At 34.8% G+C, this 23,628-nt stretch overlaps 2 protein-coding genes across 2 annotated transcripts in view; one reads left to right on the top strand and one right to left on the bottom strand.

Annotated features, from left to right (window-relative positions):
• LOC124367285 (transducin beta-like protein 2) overlaps window positions 1–23,628 on the bottom strand; it is a 62,214-nt gene that overhangs the window by 7,965 nt on the left and 30,621 nt on the right. The window contains exon 4 of the mRNA XM_046823999.1: window positions 17,734–17,919. Coding sequence (XP_046679955.1) covers window positions 17,734–17,919 — 186 coding nt within the window. The remainder of the gene's footprint in view (window positions 1–17,733; window positions 17,920–23,628) is intronic.
• LOC124367284 lies at window positions 1,926–6,857 on the top strand. Its single transcript, XM_046823998.1, has 3 exons — window positions 1,926–2,189; window positions 3,221–3,304; window positions 6,358–6,857. Exons 1-3 carry the CDS (start codon window positions 2,141–2,143, stop codon window positions 6,732–6,734), a joined length of 510 nt encoding a protein of 169 aa, XP_046679954.1. The 5' UTR covers window positions 1,926–2,140; the 3' UTR covers window positions 6,735–6,857.

Below are 23,628 nucleotides of genomic sequence, written 5' to 3' on the forward strand. Positions count from 1 at the left end.
TGTCCTAAAGAATTTTAGATTAACAAGAACTACATTTATGTACTATGTGGACCTCTGGAACAAAATGGTGTTTTCATTTCAATCACATTTTAAATTTAACCATAATTAAAAAAAAAATTACTTATCTCATATAAAACCAAAAATACAGTAAACGAACAAAATATCTTTTTAGTTTTTACACATTATTTGCCAGTTTTTAGTTTATTTTACAAATGTATTTTGAAAGACTAGGAGTGTTATATCACAGCATGAAACAAGACCGTAGATAACCAGGAGGATATTGTTATTTAAGCGGTATCATAAGTAGTTTGAGGTTTAGATGTTGGCTGCCGCAACTTCCGTCATTGTTGAGGTTGTCCCGTTGATGTCTATGATTACACTGGTCCCCAACGTTCTACGATATTACCCCAGCCACTGGCTATGAACAATGCGACTTTCACCTCTGTTGACAACTCTGTCAACAGGGACAGTTGTTTGTTACACATTGAAGCAATTAGTGTATTTTCCAGTTCCGGAACATTGTACACAAGTTGTCATATATACACACATTTTTTTGTAATTAAAAAAATGCTTTTAGTTTGACAAAATTGTGTTTGTTGTTTTTAGAAAATCACGGAACAATGATCATTACTATGATAATACTTTCACACAATCCGTAGTCAATAAAACATATTTTATTCTTTAATTGATGTTAATTAATATAATAACAATAAACTAAATACCTTTGTCAAACAGTTCAAACTGTAGCCATACACTACTTACTGTAGTTTCAACTTTTAATAATTCATTATCTAATGACAATAAAAATTCGAAACTATAATAGTGTATGACTACAGTTTAAACTGTTTGACAATAATACGTAGTTATTGTTATTAGTCAATCCGCAGTTCAAGGGCTATATAATATGGAAATTAATTAATTAATCTATTTTTACAAATACATAATTAAACTAATTGGAAACAAACTTAAAAATCAATAGCAAAATTTCTTTAGATCATTTTCAAATAGTAGCTGGGCTATTGTCTAAGCCCTGGGCAATTGGCATAAGCAAAATTTATGGCAATATATTTTCTAATGCGTTTTTTACTACATTCTCACACATTTTAGCCTATTTTGTGTATTCAAATATATTCTAACGATCCAAAAAAGCCATTGTTGCATTCATTGATAATATTTATTTTGGGATTAACTAAGCCAAAATAACAAACCAATTTTGAGCAATCAATAAAGTGTAGTTCATGTAAACTATACCCAAATGCACAGTGTTCATTTTTAAGGATATTAAAAAAACAGGTTTTTAGAAAAACTAATAGGTTATAAAAGACTAATCCTAATATTTAGGCAACACTTATAATTTTATAGTATAAGAAGAAGGTAGTCCAAATAGATTGAATGTATTTAAAAATAGTTACAAAAACAATTTTGAAACCATAATAGAGTTACAGATTCTATTCAAATTGATAAAGATTATCAGATTTTGATGAAAACTTTTGTAAAACTTATCGATAAATTTAAAAGTACAATTTTATTTTTGTAACCAAATATTATTGTTATTACCTAAAATTACAACATTTTATAAAAAAGTTATTACACATTTTTGGAATTAATAGTTGTTGCTGGATTGTTAACAGTTTAAAGGGCATACTTTACACATACGAGTTATTGAAGCAAAATTCATTTTGACATTTTTTGAAAATTCAATTGAAGTTATAAGTACTCCAAAAAATATTAATCTAGAATAAAAAATTGTTAGTATTGATATTAAGAGTAGTGTTTTGCCAAAGGAAAGAATGTACCAAATTTTGGAAAATTTCATACATAGAGAACTAGTACACAGAATGAAGGAAGTAGAACATGTCTTGTTAAAAGTAAAAGCAGAAAGTTATTAACATAAGGTGGGATGGATAGCGGTATAGGGAAATGGCAAACTTGAACTAGAACAGGATCAGTGTTAGGTCAAGGTCATGCTTACACAAGACCTACTGGAGGAAGATGAAGGAATGCTAGGCACAAGGTCAATGATATGGCTGTCAACAAGAGGGGGAGGGAGGGACAGGCTGGGAGGGAGAGAAGCCCAGAAGTGAAAGCAGAACAGTAGGGCCGCTCTGATGTCCAGAGTTTCACTTGTCCCAAACATGTGATGATGAAGGTGTTTGTATTTCGTACCGCTTTGTTGCTTTCTTCGCTTGGTAAGTTATATAATACAGTAACATATTCAAACTGTTTTATTTGTGAAATTAATATGTAGATTGATCCAAGTGGAATGTAGCATGATTTGATTTCAATATAAAATGCTGATCTACTTACAATTGCAGGTCATCACTAATTGTGTAATCAGGACACCATGAATACTGTCAGAGTCTACACAATTTTATTTATGTACAACTGCTGAATGCTCAAAGAGGGCCAAAGCATTTAGATTTCTTTCTTTAAGATTTCTTATAATTTTCTCATAATCATAATCAAAAACTTTCTCACACTATGTAATATTCTGGGAGTTTAATTTTGGAATGTTTGAATTTGTACTGCTTTTAAAAAAGTGTACAGTACAACAATGGCAAACTGGCAGAAAAAAATCGGACTTACTTTGAAACAATGTAAAAAATGTGAATTGTCTGTTGGACATGTGCGAATCTGTCACGAATCAGTGACTAAACCCAATAACTACAATATTGTTATCTGACAATGTCACTGAATCACTGTAGTTTGAAATGCATTCATACCAACCACTTGAAATGTGAAGTTCAAAAACACGAATAGGGCCAACACTTACAACAGTGTTTGTGATATGGAATATCTAAACAGACATAACAGAGTAAGAGAGATGTCAGAATTTCAGACATTTGCCATCGTTATAGGTTATAAAAGGTAAAGGCTATAACGATGGCAAATGTCCGAAATTCTCTGATCCTTTCAAACCTTCCATCGTCAATAACAAACTTTACACAAAGAAAGATGTTTTGTTTCTTATCAGTTTCTCCTACATATTTTTTACTGAAACCTTTACAGAAGAAAATAAAAAAATCATGAAAACAAATGTCACAACAATTTTGTTAAGTACGAAGAAGATTTATATGATTATTCTTGTCCACTATAAAAATCTAAGAATTCCAACTTTTGATGCAACATGAAGAAAAAACCTCTGGGCTATAGGGTTCAACTTGGCTTGAACTGGTACAGATGAGATATGACGTCTTGAGCATTTGTTTATTTTTTTCAGGGTTGGCAGCGAGCCTTTTTGTTCCAGAGGAGTTGCCCACTCTGTTATCCTTTCTCTACACAAACATCCCCCCAGTATTCAAAGGTAAGATAGAGTGAATTGAGAAAAAAGGCGATTTATAACTTTTAAGAAAACCAGATTCCCATTTAGCGTTATTCTTCCTATTCCTTTTAGTCACAGTATTCTGCAAGGATTGCATCAAACAGAATAAGTAAGAAAGACAGTAGAGTAGGCGGTAGATAGTACTGATATCACAGATAGGATTACAACTGGTGTTGTCTCTAACTTAGGCTCAAGGCATTCAAAGACCATGCAGCCACTTGCTCTTCAATTAGCCAAAGCAATATACCATTCAAAGGGTAGACTTTGTCTTTTGTCAATTAATTAAGTCCTAATTGATGTTACAGGACTCCCCAATAGTTATTGTCCTGCTATTTGTAGATCTACTCTTTGATTTTTGTTATCATCACAATTCACGTCAAATGTACATGTTATTTATCATGTGTTGTTATTTGGATTTCAGTTTGGGTTCTCACCTAATAGTACTCTTGTGACTTTTGTTAGTCCATCTCAACTCATTCTTCTTAAATTTACAATGTTTCGATCATTGACAAAATTGGAGTAAAAAAACGAAACGAGCAAAATTTCTCAATTGCCTGGGAAGGTATATAATGCTTTTCTCATCTTATTATGTGATCTTAAGACGTGTTTTTCAAGAAGAATTGTGTAACCTTTAACATTTTGCATTTAAGTCCGACCAGAATTCTGATAACTACCCACCATTGCTTTCAGAGCATATTCTTATAATGCTTCTGCCAAATGCAATTCACAAATCAATACCATGTAATGTGCAATAGCTGTCTGATTATGCAATAGTCTTAAACATTTAATTACTTTTACTATGAAAATTATACTGATACAAATTGCATTAAAGGTTTTATTTTGCACATACAAATTTTGTTCTATAACAATTTATTGTAAGTTTTCTTGAAAATACATTTATTGTCCAATAAAACAGTTTAAACACTTTCTAATGTTTGTGTTAATTATGTGTAGGTCTCAGTATAGTTTGTCAAGAACTTTAAAATTTGTTTTGTTATTTTTGATAAACAGAAAGCATCTTTCTTATTTATAAACAATTGGTATGAACCAAATACAGTCACAACATTACTAATGATTCGTTTATTTGAAATAGTTTTATAAATCCTGACAAACATCAACTGCACTGCTGTTATTCCTTTAAAGGATTGGCAAAATAGCTACACTTAAAAAAATGTTATATGAGATTTTGAAGCATTTTTAACAATCCACATGTCAAGTCAAAATGTTTTTGTTTATTCAGCACAAAATCATGTACATAAATTGTGTCAAATATTTAATATAAATAATTTTATGTCAATGATCTTAATTACCATAGCATGCTCTATTTATCCAAAAACTTATGACATGAATAGTAAGGGTTATTCAACAGAAAAGATTTCAATGCCTTTTCAAATGTATTCTGATCCGATTAATTTTTAATCGTAAGAGGTAGTATTTTCCAAAACTTTGTTCCCGTATTTGTTGAATTTTTACTGAAAAAAGCCTGTTTTTTAATGTTAAAATCATTTTTATTTTACAACAGCGTCAATAAACAGGATAGTTCTACTGTAGGCAAAGATGTTAGACCGAAACCCTGGTTCCAAATCTTACTCTCCAGGCTTCTTTCATCTCGTACATCAATTATGGAACCTATCTTTCTGAGTCTAAACCTTACATATTTCTCTATTTACCCCACCCTTTGTGCTCAGGATTATCAAGTTCTTAACTCATCCATCCATCATTCACCCTTTCATCTATTCCTCTGGCATGCAATAAAACATTCTAAGCTCCATAGTTAATTCATTAATTGTGTCTTTTCACAACTCCGCCATGCTGGTCACCTGTTTGAGCCTTTCTCCCACAGTTTGCCACACTAATTTCTTATTTTCACACTTGTTATATTTATATTATCAGCACAGTACGGACAGCTGGGCATTGCTCTGCTGCAGTGTTCCACAACATGCCCAAGCCTTTCTTTACCACTTGTAGTATCTTGCCAGCTCTACGAGTCGTTCATCCTGCAACTTTGCCATTATATATACAATCTCTCCTTTCCTCCAGTTATGTTTCTAACCACTAGATGTACTTTCCTTCCACAAGCTTTCCCCACCTCAGACATCCTTGTAGTTATATTTGATTTAAACTCCTTCCTGAACTCCTCCTTGGTTATTTCACCATTTCACTTTCGTTAGATTCCTTCTGTACAATTTCGCTTTCGTCCTTCTTCTTCTATGGGGTGGCCTATTGCGATGCACTTAAGCCTCAAGGACCTTTTGTGCACCCGGAAGCACACCATGAGGCCAACCAGTCTACAGTTTCAGCAGTTCCACAAACCGCCAAAAACAAACATATCAGGTCCTCTTGGGGAAATTCACCACTCTTGTTCAAACTAATAAAGATGGCATACCACTCCCTTGTTATTGCAGGACAATCAAAGAGTAGATGTTCAGCAGCTTCCTAGTGTTTATCACAAATTCTACAGAGCGGATCCTCCTGAAGGATGCAGACTCTGTGAAGATGCTTCCTCAGGTGACCATGTCCCATGATCAGACCTATAACCCGAGAAGACATCTACTTAGTGAGAGAAGGTCAGACGCTACCCTGGAGAAAGGCAACTGAAGTACCATTCTGCTCATTCTCATACCCGGACGCAACCTCCACCTTCTCTCATGCTCAGCATGAACCCATTTCGAGACATCCTTAAAGGATTCACACCTTGGAATGCCACAGAAACGTTAGGGACCCATCATATTAGACGCTTAGTCCTAGTTGTCCAGGGTATCAGCTCTTTTATTCCCAGGGATCCCATCATGACCAGGAACCAAATGCTTTTTTTTTTCTCTGAGGATGGTTTAGGGAAATGATCATCAGTAATGATGTAATAATCCACTATTACTCTTGAAATAAAATTAATGTAACATTTATTTTATGAGCCATCACTTTAAACCTCTGAGCCCCAGCCAATGATCTGATAGCGTAAGGAGTTACATTTATTGAATAAAACTTTCATCAATGATGTCCAGAGGGTTATGGTAATTGTTATACTTTGGATTCAGGTACGGACTCTCGAGTGGGCATAGGGTTCCGTGTTGGGCCCAATGCAGACTTTCAGCTACAATTGGAGCTGGGTCCACAGACCCGTACGCAGCCACTGGGTCCTGATGCAGAGGGATCCAGCAAGAAGCGACATGTCCCTGTGCTAGGATCAGGGTTGGCACCGAAACCTCTGAAATCTCAGAAAAAGTGGAAGGTTCCCGATACCCCGATGGGATGGCTGCAGACATGGAAGACCTCTGTGGCGGCGCTGCCACAGCAGGAGGAAGTCGTGGACCTTAAAAACTTCAACAGACAACCCTTGTTGGACATGGACACGGTGAAACACCTTCAGCAATTGTACAAGGAACAACGGAACGAAAACGAAGCGACAAGATAACATATGTGGACAGTTTAATATCATCAACTTTACAAAATACGATGTACATATCACGGTTTATTATTCATATGTAAATATGTAAAAAAGTGTAATTAAATAAGGTATTACTCCAAAATTCATTTATGTTACTTGCTTCAATGAAAAATATTCCCCTATTTGTCACTAAAAAGATTAAAAATAGCCATACACTGTATAGCAGGAAAATAAAAAACACAGGTACATCACAATGGTTTGGTTATACTATTATTAATTTATATTATGTTTTATTTTTACTATTTGTTACTGCAGTTTTACTTTTGGTTAGTTATAACCAGATTGTATATCGTCAAGTAAATTGGAAATATTTACTTGCTTTATTTGTACTGAGTGTTTTCAATGTTATATAATGTTACACTGCTGTAAGGTTTTGTATATTATTAAACACTAAAACCTGCATGTAGTCCGCTGGTGCATAATTTCAACAGACTTTACAATCTCTCACGATGAAATTCACAGATTAATCTATATAACGAGAATTTTGTAACAGAAGTAATATTTTATAATCACAATATTTAAAATTTACAATAAAAAAATAAACGAATATTCTTATGAGATGTGTGCCTTGCTATCAAAAGGCATCACAAAATAAAAAAAATTATACAATATTGGTTGCTGTAATTTTTAAATGTAGTGATTACAATAAGAAAAAACCATCTTCAACATTATAAGTAATATTATGCTATTAATATAGTAACTAGTTTTTACTGACTAATTTTACTCAAGTTTGATATTTGCTTTCAAAAGACTATGTTAATAATAACATAAACTCATTTTAACTGAAGGATTACTTGCATAGACAAGATAAAACTTAAAAATTGCAAATTTAAAATATAGACATTTTCAGAAAACTACTTTCTTCACTGCATAGTTTAGGAAACTATATTGTAGTGATAAAAACTGGAATTTTGGTTTTCAGTGGATACATCCATTCTGCGACCCTTAAGTAAAAATAGCGGTATTTGGAAATAAAATTACTGACGATGAACAAACAATGGACTGATTGTAATAAAGTTCAACTTAAGTACAGTGAATACAAAATTTTTATTATTTTTTAAATTAAAATCTTAGTATTTTTTAGGGAACCAATCATATTTTTAGAGAATGAAAACGACAACTGATGTAAAAATTGTAAGTTATGAATTAAATTATTAGTATGATTTGGTTACGTTGGAATGAATTATTTCAGAAGACAACAGTCACTGGAAATTTGCAATTTTCAAACTATTTGTGCTCATTAAAATATGCCAGAAACAATGAGTAATGTTACTAACAGGTATGCCTCAATTTTGGACACGCCAAAGTGGAAGAGTGAATCACTGAGGCCAGTCAGAGAAGACAACTCTCTCCATATTACTCACCCAGCCACCTCACTTGACTAACACAGGGTAAGAGAAGAGGTCACACCCACAGACAACTAGAGAGGATGAATACAACGCGAGAAGTTGCGTGCAGATCACACAGAGCACTTTCACTGACCAATGGTCATGGGCGTATGTCATCAAAACGTTTGGTTCTGAAAGAGGCTCATTTAACATTCAGGCCAACTTTCTCTGTGAGGCACATTCACGAGACAGGCAACTGATTGAATCTTGTGTCCCACGTAATTATTGTTTTAACTATACATTGTTCTATTAAAGATTGTTTAAATACTCAAAAACAATTTCGAGTTTAATTTAAAGTAATTTGCTAAATATCTAGGTTGTTACTTTTAATTATTCTTAATCAAATTTAATGTCTGTTACATCTTAATATTATTATAAAAAATGTGAAAGTGCTTTTGTTTGTTTGTTCTGTTTTCAAACGTAAACTATTCTTCGGGTCCCTGGGATCTAGGTTGTTACTTTTAATTATTCTTAATCAAATTTAATATCTCTTACATCCTAATATTATTATAAATGCGAAAGTGCCTTTGTTTTGTTTTCACACGTAAACCATTCTTCGGATCCCTGGGATGAATATGAGCCTATTCTTATTTCGAAAATCCCTCAAAGCAACGCCCACTAGTCTTTAAAGTAGTGAAAAATACCATCTTGGTCTCTAAAATTGTGAAATATTAATTAAAAGAGCATGTATAATATAATAAAATGTTATGTGCAAGGAATAATTGATATTTTTTTTGTATTTCACAGTTTTAGATTTTAGTTTTCACACAGTTTTAAATTTCAGCAATTAGGTAAGTACTCATCTACCTTACAACATTTCCTAAAACTTAAGATGGTCAGAATTTTACACCAAAGAATCCATTTGAAGCAGTCGGCAAGTACTGTGCTAGATGAAAGTTCGCTGGTCTGTGCTTTTGAACAAATGTACTAATTCCAGCTCTAAATGTTCTAAAATATTAACAATATTTTTCAGTTAATACAAAATTGCGTGTAAAGCCGCAGGTATCTGCTAGTTAGTGTATAATTATAAACCTATATCTTCCTAACTGTTGTACATTACATATGCAGCCAACTCTCAACAATCCCAACAAACATATATGGGATCAGAACCCCATGGGATCGCAAAGATTATGGATGTATCACTACAAAATAATCTCTTAAGTAACACTAAAATGAGATACAAAAGATTTAAAATGGAAAACAATGTTGTTTTTGGCTGCATCAGTTTTCATAATGTTCATCAATATAAATAGTTGCTTGTGCAATCTGGTAATACTATTTAATGCTGACGATATTTTTCTATGTATATCTTTGAATGGCTGCCAGGAAGAAAGATTATGACCTCAAGTATAGGAATCTTAAACGATATGCTACAACTAACCACATAGCTCTATTACAAAATAAATCAAAAGCTCTGTGAATCTACATATTGGAAACCTGCATTTTTTTCAAGTCCAAATGCGAGACCGTAAGAGGTAGTGACATACACCCTTATGCAACGAGAGGCAGGGACGACTACCGATCTGTGAGACATAGAACGGTAGCTCATGAACGACTGCCTTCTCAGGCAGGAGTTCGATTGGTCAACAAATTGCCAAGCTCGATTAAAAGTGCCCCAATGCTGAAGGCATTTAAGACTCGTCTAAAAACAACACTGACCACTTACGCATTTTACAGTACGGACGAGTTCATGGCACACAACTGGGAGACATAACAATTGGCTTACTGACTGGGGAAAGGGTGGAACAATTCGAATGACTGGGAGAGAGTGAACGTCAAAATTGTATGTTAGAAAGGGATTTTGATGCAAGTATGAGTGAAAAATTTTAGCTTAATTCAGTTATTTGACGATTGCATAACATGTAATATGTTCACGCAATAAAACATTATTATCATTATCATTATCATTATCATAATCAAACAGCTACAGGAACACAAAATGCAACTAGAAATAGAAGGAATGGTGAAAAAATCCTACAACCATACCAAACCATTTTAATCTCTACTTCTCTCAGATAGCAGAAAAAACTTTACCACAAATCTACAATCAGATTATTCACCATGCATGGACATATACCCATGTCAATTCCAGCTTCAACCTGTTACGATCAGAGATGTAAAAGATTCCATAGCAACTTTAAAACCCAAGCTGTGATATGGAATTGATGAAATCCCAGGTAAGGTTATAAAACACTGTGTAAATCACCTTGTAAGTCCATTAACAACTATCATCAACAAATCTTTCACTTTCCCATCCTTATTGAAGATCTCAAAAATATATCCCAAACACAAAAAAGGCTCCGTTAACAGATGTTAAAAACTACTGCGCTATATCACTTATATCCGTCTTCTCCAAAATCATCAAAAAAATTGTTCTAACACAATTAATGGCATTTCTTACAAAAGAAGACCTTATCAGCCAACATCAACATGGATTCATAAAGGAAAGGTCAACATCAATTGCAGTTACAGACATTGTTGAGTTCATCATTGACCAACTAGAAGAACGCAAACATGCCTTGTCAGTGTTGTTTGACTACAGCAAAGCATTCGATTGTCTGGCCCACAGTCTTATTCTACGAAAATTATCTTCACTTGGAGTTAAAGGTAGGGCAAATGCATGGTTTGCTAGTTATCTTCGAGGACGAACTCTAATTGTAGAAACTCAGGAAATAACCAATGGGATGAATAACACATACAAATCAGAGCCTCAGCTGGTCAAGAGAGGAGTACCCCAGGGATCAGTGCTTGGTCCGGTCTTGTATGTTTATTCACAAATGACTTCCCTAGCATGATAAAAAAAAAAAACACCACGACTAAATGCATTATGTATGCAAACGACACCACTCTACTTTTATCAACAAAGATTCCCTCATCTTATTAACCAGAACAAAAGAATACTGCAACCAAAATGATTTGGCCCTCAACCATGCAAAAACAGTCCGTATCAACTTCAACCGTAAAACAGAGCCCATTGCAGAGACCATAACAGTACACAACAGTAATTTTCTTCTCTTGTAATGTAACTGATTTGGACTTTTTACTATTCTATGATGTGACAAATACTCTGTTCTCAATGTTCATGAATAAAGAGTTCTCTTCCTTTCTTTCTTTACAAGAATTCAAGGTACTATGGATTACACTAGACACAGGCCTAACATGGAACAACCACATCAGTGACCTGTGTAAGAAACTCAGCATTGGTGTTTATGTGGTGGGAAGAATTAGATGGATTGGAGATTTATTATCAGCTAAAACAGCATACCATGCTTTAATGGAGTCACATATACAGTATGGCCTTGTTGTTTGGGGAGGGACTTCTGAAAGCAACCTACACAGGATATTGATGTTCCAAAAAAGAGCTATACGGATACTTGCCAACCTTAAACCCTTAGACAGTTGCAGGGAAGCTTTCAGATCACTTCCCTGCAACAAAAGCTTGGATTGTTTTTGGCTTGGGATTTTGACTGTCGTAAACCTCTACATTAAAGAAGTAATCCTGAGGGTGAACGAGACAGATCTACCAAAAGGTACAAGTACCCACACCTACAACAGCAGACAATTCATTCTGCCAGCACACCACACTACCCAATACATTAGAAAACCATCTTATATTGGCTGGAAACTCCACACACAATGGCCTACCACAATTACTGAAGTCACTGAAGGGAAAGTAACTGCAAACAAAACTACATAAGTGGCTGATAGACAGACCAGCTTACTCCTTGAAGGAATTCCTCGAACTTGAACTACATCAATAACTTTAAGAATGTTATAATATATTTACTTTAACACTTTTTACATAATAACAATTTTACATGTTTTTATTCTAAATAACATTTTTACCAATTTTACTATGAAAAACACTCCTGTATAATGCTAGTTGTACATCATTTGACGTAATAGCTATCTCTTAAGTTCAGACTATTGTATCTAGCTTTAGGTTTATTATTATATGACACCATCAATTTCTTGATGAAACTGTAAATAAAGAATATTTTGAATTTGAATAATTGCCCACTTCTCAGCTATAGTTACAGCTGCATGCTTAAGTTTTTAGTTAACTTGAACTGAAGGTCCATTGTAAACACAGGAGACACAGGCTCCAAGATCAATACAGCGTAATAAAAATAAAAATTAACCATACATGATAGAAATCATTGTTCACTGTGTTAGAATAGTAAAATGCAAAGTGAACTAACAGCAGAATCGGGTTAAACTTGTGACAGGAAAGATAAATCATCTCTTCACTACTAATTATAACGTACGTTTCTCACTCTCTTGTGTCTCTCGCTCAAACACAAGAAAATATGGGTGCCGAGGCGTTCAGACTATAGAGTGTGTCAAATAAAAGAATATTAAGCTATAGAGAATCTAATGTAACTTTAATTAAACCTCTATTTGTTGTTCTAAAAATAAAATAAATTTATTATGTTATAGCAAGTTTCCCCAACAAGCTCTTAGAGAATATGAACTACTGCAGTTAGCCTTTTAGTATCATAAGAGTACATCCTTGTCTCTAGAAATCATGTGTAGTAGTTCCATACTTTTCAAAATATTTAAGATGCAGAAGAATGTGTTGAAAAAATATAGTATAGCCCTTGAAATTAATTCCTTTGTCTCCATTAACATGGCAATACAATATTGCCACCACAATAGCCTAGTAGTTAATGAAGAGAAGACACAACAACTGATGTTTGGCAGAAGAAATAATGCAGTAGACAGGATCCCAGATATCAAAGCTCCAGAAGAAGCCAAGTATGGCTAGAGCAGCTAGAGCAAGAGAAGTTACTTTCTGCAAGTCAACATGGCTTTCTAAAAGGACGATCAACCACCACTGCAATTATCGAGCTAGTGGAGTTTATTATAGACCACCTGGAGTCGGGACAGCTAGTCACTAGCATCATGCTTGACTTTAGTAAAGCATTTGACTGCCTTGGGCACAATCTAATTTTTAAAAAACTTGACAACCTTGGAATAAAAGGGTCCGCTATAAACTGGTTTAGGAGCTACCTGGAAGAACGAAGGAAGTTGGTGGAAGTTAAACATGCAGAAGGTGATAAAATTTACAGTGTGAGATCAAAGCCTCTTCCAGTAAAGAGAGGGGTCCCACAAGGCTCCGTCCTTGGCCCCATGATATTCATACTGTTCACAAATGACATGCCTCAATACCTCAATGGACTGTGTAATACACTAATGTATGCTGACGACACCACCCTGCTCTCCTCAGAAAACTCAACCGACCAGCTAGCTGTAAAGTCATTCATATCCCTGCACACAGCATACCAGTACTGTCATGCTAACCACCTGGTAGTAAACATGTCCAAAACAAACCAGCTAGCTTTTGGTAGGAAGCGAGACCAGGTGCCAGCCCTGCCAGACGTTGACATGAAGCAAAAGACCAAATTTCTTGGAGTAACTATAGACGAAAATGTATCCTGGACACAACATGTAGACACACTATGCAGCAAACTCAACACCAGCCTTTATGTCCTAAAACAGACTAAAGCCATTAGCAACTCAGCTACAGCTAGAACAACGTACTTTGCTGTTTTCGAATCCTACCTTCGGTATGGCATATCTGTCTGGGGCGGAACTGCTCAACAGAACTTGTCAAGAATTCTAAGACTCCAGAAAAAAGCCATAAAGGTTATAAATGAACTTAGCCCAAGAGACTCCTGTAGAGAAGCATTCAAGGAGCTTAAAATTAAGACAGTGATTGCTCTTTATATCCAGGAGGTCATACTATATGTTGACGGCAAGAACCTGCCACGTGTAGCTGACCAGCATGACTACTACACTCGTCATGCTGCAAACTACACTTTGGCGGCACATCACCTCACACTGTATGAGAAGAAACCCTCCTACATGGGCAAGAAGCTCTACAACCTACAACCAGCACACATGAAGACTCTCTCAGGAAAGAAGTTAAAAACGTCATTGAACAACTGGCTAACAACTAGACCTTTCTACACCCTGAATGAATACATAGACAATCAAGATATATAACAAAATTCAGATTTTCATTCAAATTTTGATTACAACTTTCTAAATTTGGATTTTTTAAACTCTAAATATTAACTATATATCTAAGTAACTTTTAATATTATTGCAGTTTTTATCTTTTAGAAATATAGACCTTTTTATTCATTAACCTCATGACAACGTCAGGCAAAAACATTGTATGCTACTTGCTTTGTATGTAACTATTGACAACTTGTTTCAATTTATGACTATTTTTAGATATTTAGATATTAAGAATTGACGCCATTGCTGTACTTTAAGTATATGTAAATAAAGAATCTTTGACTTTGACTTATCTAGGTGTAATATTAGATCAGAAACTGACATGGACCCCTCATATTGACAGTCTCTGTAGAAAATTGAATAGTGGTCAATTCAACAGACACACTACAAAAAGAATGAGGTACTTATGTCATTAAAAGAATTAAAACTATAAGTAACACCAACACAGCCAAGATTGTTTACCACTCACTCTTCGAATCACATCTTCGTTATGGCCTGGAAGTATGGGGAAATTCATCAGCAACCAATTTACTGCGTGTCCTTATCCACCAGAATAAAGCAATACGTATATTAACAGAGGTCGACCAAAGAGAAAGTTGCAGACCTAAATTCTGTGAACTAAAAATCTTAACAGTGGCCAGCATGTACATCCTAGCTGTAACAACCTACGCCTGCGGACTGCAACTTGAACGAGGCATAGAAAGGCACAACTGAAACACTCGACAAGCTATGAATTTCACCCTACCGGTACACCATCTTTCACTCTTTGAAGAAAAGCCTTCCTACATGGGAGTGAAGTTTCTGAACCTACTACCAGAGACAATTAAAGGTCCCAATGTAAGCAGTACAAGACAGCGTCTATCGGCTTGGCTTGCAGAGAGACCATTCTACTCAGTTGAAGAATTCATCAATTGGAGATCTTCAGCCATGTTCCAGTGACAACCTGTCCCCACACAGTTGACCACCACCACACTCAAAACTGCATTGCATTAATATAACACTATAAAACAAAATTGAGGTTACTTGTAACTTCAACTTTGTTCCTACTCCTGATGCCTATTCTGTACTTGATGTATACGAATAAAGTATATTCTGATTGATTGATAGTAGTGTATGAGCTGTATTTTGTGAAAGAAATTACAGGTGATCTCCAGAGTAGGCATGTATGCTTCACACCTACTTCACATTTGAGAGCAATGCTTATTATTATCAATACTTATGGCTATTTGGAATTTCACATGAAGGAACATGCATAAGTTATTTGCTCATGTTTCTGAAAATGTTAACTCCTGAATGAAAAGAAGTAGGAATATAAAATCATGCCTGGAAATACCTTTTGTAGAGATGATAAAATTTTGAAGTAATCGTGATAGATGATGGTGCCTTTTTAACCCGTAATGAAATCAAAATTTGATGGTATCAAGAATTGAAATAAATATGTACAAACCTGCAACAGAATGTCAGCCGGCTGCAGTGTTTATAACTGCAGAGGAGATTTTTGTTCTTCAATGAAATATTTGCATATGTGTCACAATTCCAGGGACTTCCTTACTACCTGATAAGCCACATTTTTCAACCAATTGTCTTCAAATTTGGAACACTTTTTTGATCATTTTGGTTGAATTTGTAAATTTGGTCAAATATGACTAGAGGAAGGGGGTGGATTTGGAGCGATTATATAGACAAAATTGTAGTTCTTGGAGAATCAGATTTAAAGACTTTTTTGGTTTTTTCAAAAAGAAAAAATTACAAATCTGTTACCTTACTTTTTTTTTGCTTGAATAACTCTTGCGAAAACTTAATTTTGTATATGTAAAACAAATTAAGGACACGATGCTGAGGGATTTATGAACAGCATTTCCTTAACTTTAAAATATGACAGCTGCTGTAGATCCTAAAGAATCAACAGAATTAGATTTTTAGTGGCTTTTCTTTCTCAGAGCCCAACAAAACTTTTATGAACCAATACCCTTTATTAGTCTTTGTACATGGGAATTTGATTCTATTGTTTCAGTGCTTCTCAGCTGCAAGACTAAGTTTTACTTATTTTTAGCTATTTATTAAAAAAATTGCATCCAAACAGAGGGTGTACAGGTAATTCTAAAAAGAGAAAGAGAATTTTCAGAAGTAACTTCCAGATTGGAAAAATTCCTTGAAAGTTACCTACAAAAATACAAGTAATGTTTTGGATATCCATTTTGTGAATCACAATGTACATGAAGATAATGAGTTAATCTGTACTAGTTAAGTCCTTGTCTGAATACTGATACAGTGGTGGCAATTTGTATATTTAAACCATGGTACGCTCCAATGTTAAGTTAGGAACATATAACAAACTATTGGCAATTTCCATCAATCGTGTGTTGCATATTTAATATACCTACAAAATGGTATTATTGGGAGTTACAATTTTATAAATATTTAACTTTTGAGTGGAAAAATACTTTATTTCCAGATAAAAAAAAATCTTTCTTGAACTTCTTGAAACTTGGAGAAAGGCCAAAGAGCTTAGGCAATCAAAAATGTTTATCTCCAGCAAAAGGATGGTCAGTACTCCTTGAAGAAAGTAAGGAGGATGTACGACTAGTATTAGGGATGCTGACAGGACATGGCCCTCTTAGGAAACGTCTGATGAAGATGGGTCTACACTAGACTGGAGAATGCAGACTCTGCAGACAAGCAGGAGAATCAGTGGAACATATACGGCTTGACTGTCCTGCCACATGCAAAATTTGGAAAACATTTCTCCAGGCATATCTTCCCAGCCTTAAGGATATGAGAGTCAGTCCTCAAACTTACAGGCTTCTGTAAAAGTCTCAGATTCTGAGAGCCTAAATATTAATTAATGGAGGCGCATAGGTCCTTTCATGACTATGTACGGTGACTCTTGTCTTTTTCACTCAGTAAAAAAAACTCAATATGCACTCCAAGATTTTCCTGTCAATACTATCAGATGCTCAGTGCTACACAAACATAAGCTGTAATATTTGTAAGACATGAGCAAGGATCGGGGTAGTTACTGCGCATGCTACCACCAGGGGCAAGTGGTAGACAATACATCGCAGATTTGAGCGACTCATCACAGATTAGAGCACCCCATCACAGATTAGAGCGCCCCGTCACAGATTAGAGCGCCCCATCACAGATTAGAGAGCCCCATCACAAAGCTGAATCAGCTGTGTTGGCTTGCACTCCTCTAACACTTTAACAAACTACCATTCCCAATCCCCAAGCACTGTTAATCTTCAATGAAAACCTTTTTCATTGTGTGTAAATAAAATAACAGCCGATTCAAATTATTTAAAAAAATGTGCCATTACGTCTTCTCTCTTTTACGTTAGACACACAGCCAACCAACCGGTACATTATTATTCCCTACCAACATTAAAATCACACTCTTCCAATCAGCGTGATACATCAAATGTTAAAGATTTTTAAAAAGAATGTTTTAATAAAATTCATTACCAATTGAATCAAAGAAAACAAATATGACCCTAAATAGTTAAAAAAAATAAGAAGTGAAATTGGTGAGGAAAGACACAGTGACTCACCAGAAGGGTAGATGTTGTCGATGACCTTGTCGCAAACACCAGAGAGAGCGGAGTAGAGAGACAAGGAGGCTCCAGAAGCTATCGCCACCACTTCACCGTTGGGCGACAGTGCCAGGTGGGCAGGGCCTGAGCCAGTGTACTTTCCAGTCACCAACAGATGAGGATCCTCGCCCTTCTCGAACTCAACTGCAACAGGTTTAGCAATCTTGTTACCAATGTTGTTGATGACCTTGTCACAAACACCAGAGAGAGTGGAGTAGAGAGACAAGGAGGCTCCAGAAGCTATCGCCACCACTTCACCGTTGGGGGACAGTGCCAGGTGAGCAGGGCCTGAGCCAGTGTACTTTCCAGTCACCAACAGATGAGGATCCTCGCCCTTCTCGAACTCAACTGCAACAGGTTTAGCAATGTTACAAAAGTTATAACACAACGTTTCAAAGACTGGAATCTATCCTCTTCGTTCAGGTGGGGGGGGGGGGGGTGAAACACAATCGCACATTACGAATGTAAGAGCAATACTAACATGAAAATCAATGTATCGATGTATGTGTACGTACACACACAATTGACACTAAGGTTTAGGACCAAAATATAGGGCCGGAAGAGGCTTACCTTTACCCCTTCCTCCTCCTGACTATCGCCTTCCTGTCCCATTGTTTCAGATGACATTACGCGGTGCCAAAGAAAGAGCCGCCATCAATTTTCGTGTCATTATCGCACTTTCATCCGTGCTGGTTTGATGTGTGATTGTGTTTTTCTCGTACTCGTGCTCAGGACTTGCATTCTCTGCAGTGACAATGACAGGACTGGACTCCAAGCAGCTTTTGGGTATGTTTGATCCCTTTTTTCCCCTTCTTTTCTTCTTTCTGTTCTTTATTTTTGTGTGTACCTTAATACCTCCCCCACCTGATGAAGAGGATAGAAACCAACCCTTAAAACGTTGTGTTATACCTTTTGTAACATATAACGATGGCAAAAGTCCAAAATCCTGTTATCCTATCAAACCTTCTATCATCAATAACAAACTTTAAACAAACAAAATATTCACCTCTTCATGAATACAGAGACTAGACTTATAAACTACAATTTTGAAATAGTTTCTAATATAAATATTAAGCTCAAAGGTACCTAGTTAAGGCCAAAGACCTTATTATATTTTATAGAATTGGTTTAACCACAATCTACTATGTATTAATAAAATTAAGAAAAACTATACAGGGTGTTCTCAATATACATGAAGTTTTGTAAGCTTGGTACTTTTAATAATATGGAAATGCATATTTACTAATAAGATAATCAAGGACTTAGTATAACATAAATAATTTCAAAATTCCAACTTCTAAGCCTAATTCCTGTCTTTGAACAGAATTAAAAGTTTAAAAAAATACTAATGACTTTTGAGAAAACAAAACTAAGTTATTATCACTCATTTTAACTCTTTGACTGGTGGGTTTTTTCACAGTAATCATGCTTTAAAAGTGACATTTGTCTTTTGATTTTTTATATTTGGATTGCTAACAAGAACACAATACAATTTAAAAAAGAAAAATGACTATTCATAAAATGAAATATTTGTTTTAATTCTTAGAGAATTTTAAACAAAACATGTTAAAAATTCATTACATGACAAATCACTATTTATTGGTTCTTTTATATAAAGGGTATAAAAAAGTCCCGCACTGGCTCGGTAACTCCCGAACGGTTATAGGTAAAGCAATAAAAGTTGGTACATCATTACTGGACCTATAAATGTACTTTTTGAAGTAACTACCATATTTTTGTCATGTCAGAGGGATGGCCTGCACGGTGTCAGAAGGAAATCTTAAATGAGAGCATAGGTCGAGTAGTACATCAAATTAAAAGTCTTTATTAGTAGAGTACAATGCCACAAATCCGACCTCAAAGGGTTCATTCTTTTAAAAATTATGCTGGTTTAAAGTTTGAAACATTTACAATATAGGTCTTGTTCTAGATGGTTTAATATTCTTGTCTTGGCTCAAGTTGTGAAATTTAAACTAAGTAAATTATATATATAAAGTTTTTAGTGGTGTGAAAGCAGTCTGCAATCAGAGAGCGCAACATCACTCACAATTCAGCAAGAAATAAGAAACAGAGAAGATATGCCACTGCACTCTATGAGGCATAATGGAAACTATGTGAAAATGATTCTACCATTCTCCACTAGATAGCATATGCGACCAAAGATCAGGGTTACTGCTGGTGGCACACAAGGCACACTTTCTAGTACTGTACCATGTGTTACCACTGTTACTAGTAAAAGGGTTAACAATGATTGGTATCCAAAATGAGAAATACATTATATTGGTCAGTTCCCTAGCTTTTTAAAATCCAGTTTAGAATTTAGAATTGCAATTGCCTGTAAAATTCCAGAAATAGTAAATTTCTTGACCATTTTCTGCACCAAGTAATTTTTTCAATTTTTTTAATTGTATTGGGTTCAAATTAATTTCTATCTTTTTTACTTTTAGAACAGTTTTTTTATAAACCCCAAACAATGACCAGAACCTACATCCAAGCTGTCTAAACATAAAAAAGTCTTCCAAGAACAGAACCCATATTAAAGAATTTCACAAGATTCCACTCTGCTGATATAAAGAGTGAAGCAACTACTGTTCATTAAAGCAGATAATGGTAGGTCAGTGTTTAAGCTTATGACAAATTCTTCACTCATGGTGGGTGAATTCCATGATGAAAATAAAAAAGAATTTATATTTGTTGGTCGGTAGATTAATGTACAGAGGAGTCTAAGCTGTTATACTGTTTTACTTCTGAATTCAGCTAGCTCCCAAATTAAGCAAACAACCAACACATGGGGTCAGAGGTGTTACATACTTGATTGTAACCTAGGCCTTGTACGAAAAAAATTCAGAAATTCCTTTCACTTTTAAGTCCTCCAAAAATTCAAAATAGCAGATCCTTTTGTACTCTTTTCTAAAAAGCCCCGTACAGCTAAACTAGAGATACTATCTCAGATCTTACTATGATTTCTTGTTTCACTGAACGATGGCAAATGTCCGGAAAAATCCTGTTTCCTTCACAATCCTTCAATCGTCAAAAATAACCTTCAAACAAAGAAAAGATCTTACTAGGTAATACTTTAAGAGAATTCAGTTTTCTACTTAAAAGGTCTAATTTTTCTCGTACCTACAACGATTAAGCCACAAAATTCCTCAAAAGTCCAAACGTTTGAGAAATATAGGCAATTTTATAGTATATATATAATACAATAACTTATACAAAATGTTGTATCCTTGTATAATTTTATAACTACTTTCTACAAATTACAGTAGCCTTTTTTGTGCAACAGATGGAAATATTCAGAAAAGAACACATACATTTTGCTCTAAATAAATCTCTGGCAAACCTAATCTTCGAATTCAATTTATCATCTATTTTAGCTTAGTTCCAAGAGTCGTAGCAAAAAAAGTTGTAGCTTCAATGGTATATTTTTGGAACAAACCACTAAAAAAGTCTGTTATTATAAAGCAGACGGCATTCAGGAAAAATGTGATGTGTTTAACTTGTAGAAAAATTAAACAGAAGGCAAAAACTGGGCTTGTGTCAGACTTGAGTACTGGCGGTCGAGCACGACTAGAGCATAGACTGCAATGTGTTAGAACTAACATATCTGTAGTATTATGATACTATGATACTAATCTTCATAACTTCAAAGGCCTATAAATATGAAATGACCTCTCCCAGATTCCACATTCTCAACACCTCCTCTTTGCAGACGACATGAAATTGTATTCCTCGGTGTTCTCTTTGTCTCTTTGGAGGATTGTGTCTCTCTTCAGAACAATCTGAAGCTGGTAGACGAGTAGTGCGAGGCAAGTGGTATAAAGCTGAACTTGGAGGAATGTGTATGTATCACTTTACACAAAATCAAGTCGCCGCTTGCGTTTCGTACCAGCTCTATGCATTGGCCCTCAGGAGAGTTGATGAAGTCAAAGACCTGAGTGTAATACTATCCTCGAATGTCAGCTGGGAGCCTTGTATTACATATGTAAGAGCAAAGGCAAACAAGAGTCTGGGTGTTATCTTCTGAGCATCACGTCTTCTTCGGCAGCCTGTTGCTTTGAGAGCTTTGTACACTGCATATGTCCAAGCGCTTTTAGAGCTTTTTCTCCGTGGTTTGGTCCCCCATCACAATTACCTCACTGAACTTATAGAGAGGATCCAGACAAGGTTCCTTCTAATAGTAGGCCTGCGTTTGAATGATCCCTTTCTTGATGTGCCGGTTAATGACATTGCTCTGCAGCTCAACCTTCCAAGCTTAAAGCTACAAATGGAAATTCAAGACGCGACTCACCATTAACAATCTTTTTGTACAAGATTGTTAATGGAATGACTGACTCTCCTGAGCTTCTTGAGATGGTACACTTCTGCACGCCATCAGGAACTAGGAATACTGAACTTTTTGCTAGGCACCACCACGGAACAGCTTACGAGTTGAACAGTCCAGTCCAGTGATGTATTTGCATGCAGCACAAAATCAACTTCTATTCCACACTGCTGTTCTAACTATAAGGAAATATCTGTTGGCTGCCATAAAGAGTGTACCCTGTTGCTTGCCAATGTTATGATTTTCTGTTAGTTCTTGAGGTTTCTTTTTTTCTGTTTTTTTTTTGTTTTTTTGTTCTCGTCTCCATTTATTACTACTGATTAAGTATTGATTTATTATTGTTATCTATTGATTATAATTTTTATTAGTGTTATCCATCATATAGTAGTAGTTATATCCTTATGATTTATTTTCTTAGTTGTTATTCTTGTCATATTTTTTTCTTGTTATTCTATTATTTTGTTACACTTACCTTTTTATGATATATAGATTTATTATATTTTTGCATTTTATATTTATATTATATACATGTATTTCTTGTTTTACTTTTTTGGTTTGGTCGGCCATATACTAACATTGTTTTATATATAAATATTGTTGTGATCTTTGACTTTAAATATCTTGTTGTTAGAGAATGTCACAGTTTGTTGCCAATTATAATATTGTTATTTATCATGTTTTAAATTGTTTGTAAAAAGGATTTTCTGTAAAATAAATAAATAAATAATTATTTAACAGAAGCTAACTGTGTCTCGCCTACACACCAGCTATGAGGCGTAACGGATTGTAAATGTAGTACATCTGATGGAGTATTGTCTACAAGATTGAATCATAAACACCAATAGCACTACATGATATATTATTACATTATCTAGGAAACAAATGATGACTATTTCATTAGATCATTCAAGATTGAAAACAACAACATTGTTTTTTCAGTGATAACGCCCTCATACTACGAGGAAATATGAGTCGATGAATTGTACTCCGGAACTGTGACACAAACACTTCCTTTCAGTGACAATTCAATTTGAACAACTGTACTAATTGCATCAAACAAAGACACATGTATATGTAATACCATAAGCTCAAATAATCTATTTACTTATTTGATATCCTAGTACATTAGAATCATTCAAATTAAAATAGTTTTCTGAATTTAGCACTTTATAGGAATAATTTGTTAATTATCTGTACAATGTACACCGTTATAAAACATATAGTATCATTTTACGGATGTTTGTATTATACATTTTTAAAAGTTATCCCATAACTCTTTAGTTTGTTTAGTCTTTGGAATCCATCTAAAGAATATATTGGTAAGACATGTTGGTTTAATGATGATAATAATGTTTACATATGTTTATGAAGTCATAAAGTTAGTGTGCCTTATTTCAGTATCCCCATCATAATCTCTCCTCATTAGAAAAAAGCCCATAAAACATGCCTTTAAAATTTTTTAATAAAATACCTCCCCATATCGCTTGCCTTTATCAGAAAAAAATGTTAAAGGCTGTAAAGGATGAGGT

Source organism: Homalodisca vitripennis, chromosome 8, assembly GCF_021130785.1.
Source record: "Homalodisca vitripennis isolate AUS2020 chromosome 8, UT_GWSS_2.1, whole genome shotgun sequence".
Taxonomy (NCBI): Eukaryota; Metazoa; Arthropoda; class Insecta; order Hemiptera; family Cicadellidae; genus Homalodisca; species Homalodisca vitripennis.

What these genes read in the sequence shown, in the direction of transcription:
- LOC124367284 (XM_046823998.1), top strand. Translation starts at nt 2,141, where the DNA reads ATGATGAAGGTGTTTGTATTTCGTACCGCTTTGTTGCTTTCTTCGCTT. An exon ending in TTTGTTGCTTTCTTCGCTTG is followed by an intron (nt 2,190 to 3,220) that starts GTAAGTTATATA and finishes TATTTTTTTCAG; the next exon opens with GGTTGGCAGCGAGCCTTTTT. An exon ending in CATCCCCCCAGTATTCAAAG is followed by an intron (nt 3,305 to 6,357) that starts GTAAGATAGAGT and finishes CTTTGGATTCAG; the next exon opens with GTACGGACTCTCGAGTGGGC.